At 33.8% G+C, this 11,423-nt stretch overlaps 3 protein-coding genes across 3 annotated transcripts; all 3 read right to left on the bottom strand.

The window, feature by feature from the left end:
* Nucleotides 1-44: 44 nt before the first annotated feature.
* LOC122595627 (dual specificity protein phosphatase 1-like) lies at nucleotides 45-3,116 on the bottom strand. The gene is made up of 6 exons (XM_043768033.1): nucleotides 3,007-3,116; nucleotides 2,642-2,799; nucleotides 2,409-2,544; nucleotides 2,201-2,318; nucleotides 1,445-1,590; nucleotides 45-275 (listed from the first exon to the last, which is right to left on the bottom strand). The coding sequence occupies exons 2-6, from the start codon at nucleotides 2,747-2,749 to the stop codon at nucleotides 268-270; spliced, it is 516 nt and encodes a 171-aa protein (XP_043623968.1). The 5' UTR covers nucleotides 2,750-2,799; nucleotides 3,007-3,116; the 3' UTR covers nucleotides 45-267.
* Nucleotides 3,117-4,944: 1,828 nt separating this feature from the next.
* LOC122597604 lies at nucleotides 4,945-6,406 on the bottom strand. The gene is made up of 2 exons (XM_043770180.1): nucleotides 5,815-6,406; nucleotides 4,945-5,344 (listed from the first exon to the last, which is right to left on the bottom strand). Exons 1-2 carry the CDS (start codon nucleotides 6,404-6,406, stop codon nucleotides 5,067-5,069), a joined length of 870 nt encoding a protein of 289 aa, XP_043626115.1. The 3' UTR covers nucleotides 4,945-5,066.
* Nucleotides 6,407-9,178: 2,772 nt separating this feature from the next.
* On the bottom strand, nucleotides 9,179-10,330 carry LOC122597603 (putative F-box protein At3g16210). Its single transcript, XM_043770179.1, has one exon. It carries the CDS (start codon nucleotides 10,328-10,330, stop codon nucleotides 9,179-9,181), a length of 1,152 nt encoding a protein of 383 aa, XP_043626114.1.
* Nucleotides 10,331-11,423: the final 1,093 nt, after the last annotated feature.

The raw sequence follows: 11,423 nt of genomic DNA, 5'->3' as shown, positions 1-11,423 counted from the left end.
TGATTCAATAAACATTACCAAGATTTATATCAAGCTCGTGAAAGTGTCTCAAGATCTTTTTATTTTAACAAAATATCTCAAGCACTTAAAATTGGTTCGTGAGTAAAAAAGGGTAATAAATAGATTTTTGCATTCATATAAACTGGAGACTATCAACAGCAATACATTTATACATATGGCTATTTCAACCACCCAAATACATGGATAAACTGTTGCATATTCTTCGCCTCCAATTTTTGCAGTCGTTAACTTTTATACCATCCTGACTTAAATCCCTGTGTTGCAAACAGGTGCCTGAGTTAGTAAGAAATTTAAGCCAGTGCACTCTTTTTTCAAGTAGAGTTAAGCATTGCATTTGAAGGACCTATAATGCTTAATGATCAGGCTCCGGGTAGTACTTACATAGCTTTTATATAATGCTAAAAGGGTTCATGAAAATACATAAACATTCAGAATTTGACATTGTAATGTTTTGGAACAACAATTCTAACTAGAAAGATGGCCCATTAGATGAAGAAGTCTACTTCTCACAAGTCAGAAGAAGCACCCCATGTTATTTTGGTGAATGCTTAGTATAACAACTAATTGTGAATTAAAGTAACTGAGGGAATACTTAGGCGAAAGTAGACAATCAAGTGTTACAAACTAATTGAAGTGATAGGAGAATTTTTAGTATGTAGGCGATACTTAAGCTGCCCAAAGCAGGGTGGCAAAACGGGTGGGTCAGGCATGTTAAAATGGGCAACTTTTTAGGACAGGCAGAATCGAGGTTGGGGCAAGCTGCAAACACTTTTTTATTAGTTTTCTTTTATTAAACCTTTTTATAAACATGTTAAATTTCATACAAAAGTAAAAAAAAAAAAAAAAAAAAAAAAGAAGATAAATGGGTGGGAACCCTTTGGTCCAATGTATTGTCTTTGTACCCAGAGCGCACACTGCATAGAACGCATGCCCGGTAAGTCATCATCCTCACACACGGAGCACAAGATATTGTTTCTCCACTTGCCTTTGGCAAGTTTTAAACCTGTGACCTCTGACCTTCATCTGTGGGCCCATGTGGTCACATGATGGCGGTACCACATAATACATCAATAATACATTACTAAACCTTTTCTACTAGATCCATCTAGTAGATATTATACCTTGGAAGATATTTCTGATGATTTTAACTAGTTTGACCCACTCAACACAATACCAGATTGATCCATATGTACATGACTACATGAATGCCAAGTCTAACATATACTAATAACTCTATACAACCAACTCTGGGTAAAAGATTGCATGCTCTGAAAGTCTTGAATCTAAAACATCAACACAAACTTAGCATACACAAACTACTTACGGCATTAGAGTCTGGCTGAAAGTTTTAGGAAGAAGGAAGCATGCAATTAAAAAGATGATAATAAACATTCAAGCCATTTTGTATATAAATCTACAATACCTTGAAGAGATTTTTCAAAGTTCTGCAGCTGCAACATGAAACCAGAATTAGGTGCAGCGGCACTTCTTTTACTTTTCACAAGGTTCAAAGCTTCAGACAAACTCATGCCATGCTTCTTCATCAGATACGCCACAACAATGGTAACACTGGATTAAAAATAGGTTCTTCAATACGGATGATACAGATTTTTATGTAAGCAATTAAACATCTGCCAAAGTGAAGCAAGTAAACTTGCAAGGAAACCAAAGCTAACGAGTAACTGTGAAAAAATGGGTGGGCGAGCTAATGTGTCAAAAGAGACTCGGGTCAAAGCAGGTAATTTGTGGCAGGTTGAGCTGATACACTTTTTTTCAATATTTTATAACATCCACTATACAATTGTGAAATGATTAGGATAATGGAAGTCCAATGATAAAAATACAGAGTTTTTGAATAAAATGATTTAGGACGAGTTTTATGCATTAAACATACACTATGGGTGGTGAGTTTTGACACGTTCGAGTATTTTAAATTGTAGCTATTTCCTTTTTTTCTTTTACGTGTGTGAGCCGTTAGAGATCAAACATAACATAATCCAACTTGTACAGTTGACCCTTTCATAAGGAAATAGATCGAAAGAGTCACTTCTACTACTTAACCGATACAGTCCTAGTTAACTCGTTAAATCTGTAATTATCATTCAGATACTTTATCCAGAAATCATTAAAGTGCTAAACAAACAAACAAGTCCTAATCAAGATAATGAGCAGAAACCACCTTCTGGATCTTCCTACAAAGCAATGGACCAACACGCCACCCAATCTTTTACCTTCATTAATGAAAGTGAAACACTCATCAAAAAACTGCGCGATATCCGCTTCAGCTTTGTCCGTCACTAAATCATTAAAAAAATGGTAAGAAAAAGATAAACGAAATAGTAAACACATTTGGTCCTTTTTTTGATACATACAAATGTATTAATTACCATCAATGACTTTGTATGTGAAATCAGTTGGGTATGCAGGCAGTAGTGAAGTAGCAACGGTTAATATGTGAGTAACGTTCAAACGTTTCAAATGGGTCTTGTTATTAGCAGCTCCAACCGAACCCAAATAGAGACCCTTTAAATATTTAACAAAATAAAACACAAACTTATTAGAAGATTGATTAATACATTTTAAAAAACATCAAAAAAATAATTCTATATTAATTATTTACCTCTTCAATTTGAGCTGGAACAACATCATCTTTAACATACTTTGTGGCGTAAACCGCTCTCAAAAGCGCGGCCATACGCTCCTTGTATAGGTCATCACATTGTTCCATTGTCAAAACTAGGGCAATCTAGTCCGTTCAAAAACACATGATATAATCGCCTGTGTATTTTAAAAACCATAATTACCAGATAATTACAAGGCAAACACTGGTTAACCATTATAAAACTGTGGATTGATTATTACATTATAATTTGACAATTGAAAGCAAAACAAGGGGCCAGGCAGCATCATAAGTGTTGAGAATAATTATAATAAAATTACATGATAAAATGAATGTATAATAGACGGATGATTCGGATGGATTACCTGATCCAACTGAAACGACTGTGGATTGACAAAAAATCAAACAAATGACCCAAATTTGAGTAGTACTGTTATTATTAATTATTCTGTTTTGTAATACACTCAAACTCGAATTTTATATATTCGATATTTTCGAATTTTATATATTCTCTATTTGAAAAGGGAAATATGAAAGAGTAATTCTAGATCCACAAATGGGGTATAAATCATAAATGTATAATTGATTTTTAATATATAATTTTTGTAAGTTGAACTTGATTCAGTTTTTTTTAAAGGTGAATTTTGTTGGAATTTTTAATATATAATTTTTGAAAGATCTAGCATATGTTGTTTTAACTGGGTCCGTGCTAAAAAGCTTTTTCAAAATATAAATGTCTATTTCAAATACCCGATGTGGAAAAATTCTCTACTAATCCGTCCGAAGGCACGTCAATTAATATGGGTAAACCTTGCCCTCTCAGACTTAAATTTAAGTATATCCAAGTCAAGCTCTCGTAAAGGGACTGTCCTCTCAAAGGTTTGAATACAAGACCTCTTGCAATGAAAGATGGTTTTTCAACCATGGAGCTACTCAATGACTTGAACTTGATTCACTTGATTGGGTGTTGAGAAATGGATCCATGGATGGGTTGACTAGTCCTATTATATTTTCCATGATAATCACCCAAAAGTGTCAATTTAAGAATGGAAAATGATAAATCCTCTTCAAGATTAGCCTAAAAGTTCTTTTAAAACTATAAAATGTGACATGTGTTATCCACTAATTCTTTTTACTAATTAGTTCAATGGGTCAATTCAACTATCCGGTTGTCTGACTAAGTCGATTAAATTGGCCCACTTATATGTTAATATGAGTACTCGATCGCTAATAACTAACCCAGGGGGAAAAAAGTAATGATAACACTTGTATATTCCCATTCTAGCAAGGTAATTGTAAGGTTGTGTTTGGTATGTTAGAATATGAAATTGTTGTTTGTTTTGAATTTTAGAAAGCAAATGATTTATTCCAGCATGAATTCCATTCTTATTGTAACCGTTTTTTCCATTCAAGAGCTTTGCCCTTTTTTTTTTCCATTCCGTCCTACCTTGGACCAAATTTACTATTATGCCCTCATGTTTCAAATGGTTAGCTACTTAGCTATTATTATGCCTACTAAATCTCGATTTGTACATGTTGCTTTTTTCAGTTTCACTACATATATAGCAACAATAGAATTTACGTGAACAATATATTAATAATTACACCTTTAAATCTAACAACTAACATATACGATCATATTTTTGAGATATTTAGCTATGACATTTTTATACTAACACCTACACTCCTATTACATGAGATTAAAAACTTGGAATTTGTAAAAATATTGTATATTACAAACATTTTTTAACCTTTATTTGGAAGAATAAAAAAATGTACACGGCTAAAAAGCAAGTATATGACAAAGAATAGTAATAATCATTCACTTACCATTACCACGCTCGTTCTATTCAGTCGAACAAAAATCTTTACATGTATCATTTTTAGACAACGTCATGTTTTCAAGCAGTTAAAACATGTGACCCAGGTCCAAGCCCAGCTGGACACGCCGTGACCAACTAATGCGTTACAAATAATTAACATCCATTCCATAATCTATACACAGTATGTAAAACTGCCAGAGCCAGATACATTGGTTAGGACTTATGAACCTTAGTAAAACCACAGAAAGTCTAAGGTACAACAGAAACCACAATCCTCAGTTCAGAAAGACTAATAATCAAGAAGGTATATTATATAAAATTCTTCCCATGATATGAACAAGAGTAGAAACTTTGTTTACCCATAATAAACTTACAGACATCTCTTCATGATAAAAAGCTACATTGGATTACTGAAAATCTAAAACATGCCTTCAGATTTTCTTTCAGTATTTCATAACAGCACAGATTCGATAACCTATTAAATTAGACTTCTACAAAGAAATCTATACAAAGAAAGGGGAATTTCATCTCTTCGATAAATCAAATCTCCTCAGTTTCTGTACATTCACAAAAGATGGTTTCAGTTCTAAGATAACACAGATTCAAGCCATGCTCAAACAGAAAACACACTCGGGATCTGTAGATTGTTTATCTGTGATTAATTCTGTTGAGGTTGAGCATTCTGTATGAAAGGCATGACCACATGACAGAATATCTACAGCTGGAAATAGTTGAGGTTCGTCTTGATACTCATCGTAATACTCATCGTCAGAATCATTATCTTCAGAATGTTCATCATCGTTTCCACTTGGCGAAATTGAAAGTTCCATGTCACATATCATGCACTTATAACCTGACAGCTCGTATTCCATGTCATAACCTGTGTATTGCAATTAAAAGAGTTCTAAGATGTATGTATTGTGTCAACATGTTCAGATGAAGGTGGTGAAATAGATGAATTAATGTGTAAAATCTGGTACATTTTGCTATTGTTTGAGACGGGTAGGTTCAGGTTAGCCCAAATAACTTTTTGTCAAGATCATTTTAGAGCCTTTATAAATATTCTATCACAGTGTCACAGTAATGATCTAATGAATAAAATGGTTTTAGGAGGTTTTGAGCATTTCAATTAACCTTTAGGTAACTTTCGACCCATTTGACCCATTTCACGTGTCTTGTTCACCTTACCCATTTATAGGGTATTTCTTTACTTTCAAATCATATAACAACAGATGTTTTCTAGAGTAGGTGATAGCATTAACCTCATTTAGAAGGACCCATAGATTTAGATTGCTGTACATTAAAATACAAAAAAAACACAATATATCACTGTTATCTCTATATACGTACCTTCCCATCTGATATACTCGTAATATTCTGGCTCGCTTGAAGAAGAGTCGTTCTCTGCAGTGTCGGTCGTGCTTGTAGAATCTGCAGAAATTTCACTTTCCGTTTCCAAACTAGAAGATTGAGAATCTTCAGAAGCTTGAGATTCGTCATCTCTCTCTGGGCTTTGATCTATAAGAATGTTACTACTCAGGTTATGCATTGGAGGACCTTCAGTGTCTTCGATCTGCTTTGTGTCAGCAGCTGGTGGCACAACTCTATTCAAACTTGAGTCATTCTCACAATCACACTGAACTATACTTGAACTTTCTACAAGTTCCACCACTGTGACAGACTGAGGAATGTTACTACTCAGGTTACGCATTGGAGGACCTGCAGTGTCTTGGATCTGCTTTTTGTCAACAGCTGGTGGCACAACTCTATTAAAACTTGAGTCATTCTCACAATCACACTGAACTATACTTGAACTTTCTACAGATTCCACCACCGTGACAGACACTGAGGGATGTGCTAAAGAGCTTTTGGTCTCAATCTTCTTCTTCACAAAACTAACCCGGCTAGGGCTGGAAGGTCTGGACTTTGTGACGATCATCATAGTGACAATCAGCTACACCTGTAACTGTAACTAATAAATAAACATGAGTAACTATAACACAACTAAATCTAAATATAACAAATGAGCTTAACTATTTATCATCAGGAAACTTAAAAATGATGCAACAACATTCATGCCCGGGTAACTTATTACATCCGTATGCAACAATATTATTTGTGTTTCTTGGTGTGCTAAACAGTCAAAAACAATCATTAAGCTTCGACAGGATTAGAAACAGATTATCGACAACATCAATTAGCAGTGGAACATTACTAATTGAACTCTAAACGATGACTGAACACGATAACACTTTATCAAGTACTTAATAACATTAGCACAAAACTTCCAAACTGATATATGATATACATCTTTGCATAACTTATATAGAAACTTCTAAGCTATTCCTTTTTTCATTCAGATACGAAAAACTATATGCTAATTATGCCTAATAAGAGAAATTATACCAATTCTATACACTTTTAGTTGGTACTTGTATCAAAATATCCTATTGATATACAACTTCCGTTCCAAAGAATAGATTAATTATCATGAAATTTTCTTGTGAACATCAATCGGGGTTTTTCCGACTTTTAAAGTTAGATAAGATAAATCTCGTAATCTATCTATTCTTCTGATATAGATACACAAACATATTTGAGCCAGTATTAGTAAACAAAACTAAAATCCTTAATTGCAAATAAGTATCTATATGATATCAATATTTTGATATATATGTATAAAATTAGTACTATTATTAAACTCAAGGCATTAAAAGCATAACTGCAAAAACTAATTATTGTTATTCTTAGTAGCATATATTTCACATAGTGCGGATACATTGAATTCAATTACCTAAAAAGATCATAGATAACAATATATAAATTGGTTTTATTATTATCATAAAATAATAGATTAACTGATAACAATGACAGAAATTAAATTCGAATTAAAGTTATTGTATAAAATCGCTCACCGGAATTGCGAAGAAGGTGGAAAATCGCCTCAGAGAGATTTTTGGAAATAAGAGACGGTGGGTTTTTCAAGGGCTGTTGAGATTTAGAAGTCCTTTATATAGGTTTTGCCTTCTGTGGGCCAGCCCATCTGTTCTTTCTTTACATTAATTGCTATTGGATACTAGTATTCCTTTGGGCCCAAGTTTTGCTTTACTTTACAAATCTTATTTTTTTTAAGAATGGCAAGTTTTACTTTACATATATAGGATAATAAGTTTTCATTTTTTACTTTTTACTAATATCAAAATTTGAGTTTTCATTGAAACGAGTGGTAGATGTAAGAGCTTAAGACCACTTTCAACCACTCGTCAGTTTTGTTACATGATCAACTTCATACTAATTTCAAATTGACATAGTGCTACCTCTTTTAAAAAAAATATATTCTGCCAATGAGTAAACAAAGGTTTCGCATAGTAGTTTTTAGCATATCGGATATATTTATTGACGTGAAAAAAAAAAAAGTTATTCTGCCAATGAGTAAACAAATGTTTCGCATAATAGTTTTCAGCATATCGATCGGATATATTTTGATCAAGAAGTTACCATTCTTATGAAGTCAAGCACATTCCAAGATGCAGCGTTGTTGTACTACCTACGGCTACAACCACCCAATGCAATGATCCATTGAAAAAACACGCATAATGTGACTTGAAACTGCTGAACCGGTCGAGTAGAAAGAGGAGTGATTTCAAACCAAGAACCTGTCTTCAAGAAATAAACCTATGATTTACGTTGTTATGTGTGCGTAGAGGTGAATAATAATCATAATCTTGTAATCATGACCACTTGACAAGGAAAGAAATCATATTTCATGCCACTAAATTTCCTTACATCATGGGAACCAAACAGTTCCTAATCGAGGTTGGAATGTATTGAATCTATTGTGTATGAATAGATTTGGAGAAAATGTATTGAAAAGTAGTTTTGTTCATGTAACATTAATGTATTGGATATATTAGCAGATCGAGACTATTGGGAGTGCTCTAACTAACATGTACTAACTATGTTTGTCACTTATTAATTTCTACACTAACCCATAACCAAACCATAGTTCAAGATTAACCAAACAGGTTCTTTTCCATGTAAGAATGGTCTATGAGTATATATCTTCTACAAACCCAAGAATTTTATACGGAAGGGCTTCTCTAACAATTCAAGGCTTTCGACGCACATTTGTTCTGTATATCTTTTGAATGAAAACCATATTTCTTGAGAGTTAATACCAATCCTGACTCATGATTATAAGCTACACACTCATTCAACCAAGTGACAGAACAAGAAATTACCATTCTTGGTCAGTCCCACAAATTTTGTTCCATAAAATTGTAATTTCAGTTCAAATTCAAGATGCCAAGAAGCAATATATATATATATATATATATATAATTGTCCACTCTTCTCATCCAAACCGGCCTTACTCTTAGGGCCATTACCAAGAACAACAGCTATCACATGCATATATTAATTAAATATGTTGGTACAAAACGAAAAGTGTAATTAGTTTGCATGATAGTTGGATAAAAGTGAAATAGTGAACCAATGACTAACAAGTGAAATTAATCAATCATGAAACATAAATGAACATATATGAAAATTGTACCATGTGATCAAATCATGTGACAAAACATAAACGATATGATGAAAAACACTGGATAAGATATCATGGTTCCTTGCCATAATATATAAGGATATATCTAACATGTCAAGGCTTTTAATCCTATGCACGTTTTCGATCCATCCATCCATGTCGTCGTCATTGTCATAAATAATGTGAAATGATAGACTCTTTGTAAGGAAGGGCTATGTTCAACAGTTGGAGGCTTTCGACGCACATTTCCATGTCTACTGAATTAAAACCATTTTTCATGATACTTGATTCCATTCCTGACGCATGATCATAAGCTACACACTGACCATTGCAGAGGAACAAGAAATTACCATTCTTGGTTACTCCTACAAACTTTGTTACACTATGACGAATAAGATTATCAAATGTCGGTACATCAAATTCAAGAGACCAAGCGGTATTGTTGTCCACTAGCCTTCTCACCCAAATGCGAATACTACTGTTATCGGCACAATGAATAAAAGCTATAGAACCATTAATGATTGTTAGGAAGAGATGGGTGTGCCAAAGTTGGTTTTCCCAATATTGATCAGCTGGCAACTCAATGGAGCCAAAAACATGTGTGGTCAAATCAAATGTCATGATATATGCATTGGTGTACTTTTCCTCTTCTTCTGATTTGTGCCATCCGACAGAATTTTGAACCACCCAAAGCAATAATGCTCCGTTGAGACAACATGCCTGCTCTGACATGATCACATTAGGAGGAGGGGAAGAATCAATATGACACCAAGCGTCTCTCCTCACAGAGTAAATAAATGCTTGCGGCGGCCTAGGCCTTTTATGATCGTAGTCTTCGTAGGAAATCCTCAAAATCTTGTAATCGCTAGTGATTGGGTCAAAACCAAACCCGATACAGATGCATGGAAGCTTGCATTTCGAAGCAGGACGACGATCAGGAATGGTAAGTTTACGCCTAATACAAGGGTTCCACAGACTAATGCTCTTGTCCTTCGAATCACGCAGACAAAAAATTCCATTACATGATCCAACAATCTTACTGGTAGAACTAAACGGAAACTTGAGCGCGGTTGCATCAATAGATTCGCCACGTAATGGCAATTGGTCTTCTGAATGTAATGTATACCCTTCTCCTATAGTACGATTTCGGTGCCTGATCAAGAATTTTTGCGGAGATAAAAGAGTGTGCTTGCGGATGAAATGGGGGCTGTCGATACAAGAGCGTATCGATTTGGAGAGCGTTCTGAATCGAAGGATTGCTTCGATCGGTAGTCTAGTGAAGATTTCAGCTATCAACTCTTCGCATATGTACTCTGACATCATGTACGTAATTGTTTGTCTTCAACAGAATGAAAATTTAATTAGTAATAGGACTTAATCATAACAACCACTAAAATAGAGAAGTATGAGCCAGTATTAGTAAACAAAACTAAATCCCTTAATTGCAAGTATCTATATGATATCAATATATTGATACATGTATAAATTTAATTAGTACTATTATTAAACTCAAGGCATTGAAAGCAAGCAAGTATAACTGCAAAAACTAATTATTACGAGTATTATTCTTAGTAGCACATAGTGCCATAGATTGGTTTTTATAATCATACAATTAAGAATAGATTAATTTATAATGATAGATAGAAATTGAATTGGGATTAAAGTTAGTGTATAAAATCGCTCACCGGAATTTGGAAGAATTAGGGGGAAATCGCCTCAGAGAAATTATTGGAAATAAGAGACGGTGGGGGGTTTTTCAAGGGCTTAGAGGTCTTAATATAGGTTCTCCTTCTGTGGGTCAGCCCATTTATTCTTTATTTAGATTAATTAATTGCTAGTGTTACTTTGGGCCCAAGTTTTGCTTTTCTTTACATATTATAGGATAATTTTTTACTTTTTACTAATATTAGATTGAATTTTTATTGAACGAGTGGTAGATGTAAGACCACTTTCAATGGCGAATTATGTTACCACTCGTCAGTTTTGTTACATGGTAATATTAACATTTTTTTAAAAAAACTTTTATTCTGCCAATGATCGAGGAAGTAGTTATCATCATGTGGGATATATTTTGAGCCAAAAGTTACCATTCATAAGAATCGAAGTCAACAAGATGCAGCGTTGTTGGATGTATGATTACATTATGGGCTCTTTTGTTAAAGTAATCATACCAAAAACCTGAGTACTCAAACCGAATGTCAAAGCAATAATAAGAACACAATGAAATAAAATAAATAACCCAAATGAAACAAACTGCATTAATTAATTAGAACACAATGAAAATGATGAAAAGTTGCAGATGTAAAACATAGAACAAAACGACAATGATAAAAAGTCGTGAACGAAAAACATAGAACAAACGGAAAATGATAAGGAAAAGTGCGACTGCTGCCATCTGCCACTATCTTTGCCCAGA

Source organism: Erigeron canadensis, chromosome 4, assembly GCF_010389155.1.
Source record: "Erigeron canadensis isolate Cc75 chromosome 4, C_canadensis_v1, whole genome shotgun sequence".
Taxonomy (NCBI): Eukaryota; Viridiplantae; Streptophyta; class Magnoliopsida; order Asterales; family Asteraceae; genus Erigeron; species Erigeron canadensis.
This window is presented reverse-complemented; position numbering and strand designations above follow the sequence as displayed.

What these genes read in the sequence shown, in the direction of transcription:
- LOC122595627 (XM_043768033.1), bottom strand. Translation starts at nt 2,749, where the DNA reads ATGGAACAATGTGATGACCTATACAAGGAGCGTATGGCCGCGCTTTTG. An exon ending in CACATACAAAGTCATTGATG is followed by an intron (nt 2,319 to 2,408) that starts GTAATTAATACA and finishes TTAATGATTTAG; the next exon opens with TGACGGACAAAGCTGAAGCG. An exon ending in TTTGTAGGAAGATCCAGAAG is followed by an intron (nt 1,591 to 2,200) that starts GTGGTTTCTGCT and finishes TTTTTAATCCAG; the next exon opens with TGTTACCATTGTTGTGGCGT.
- LOC122597604 (XM_043770180.1), bottom strand. Translation starts at nt 6,406, where the DNA reads ATGATGATCGTCACAAAGTCCAGACCTTCCAGCCCTAGCCGGGTTAGT. An exon ending in CGAGTATATCAGATGGGAAG is followed by an intron (nt 5,345 to 5,814) that starts GTACGTATATAG and finishes TGCAATACACAG; the next exon opens with GTTATGACATGGAATACGAG.
- LOC122597603 (XM_043770179.1), bottom strand. Translation starts at nt 10,330, where the DNA reads ATGATGTCAGAGTACATATGCGAAGAGTTGATAGCTGAAATCTTCACT.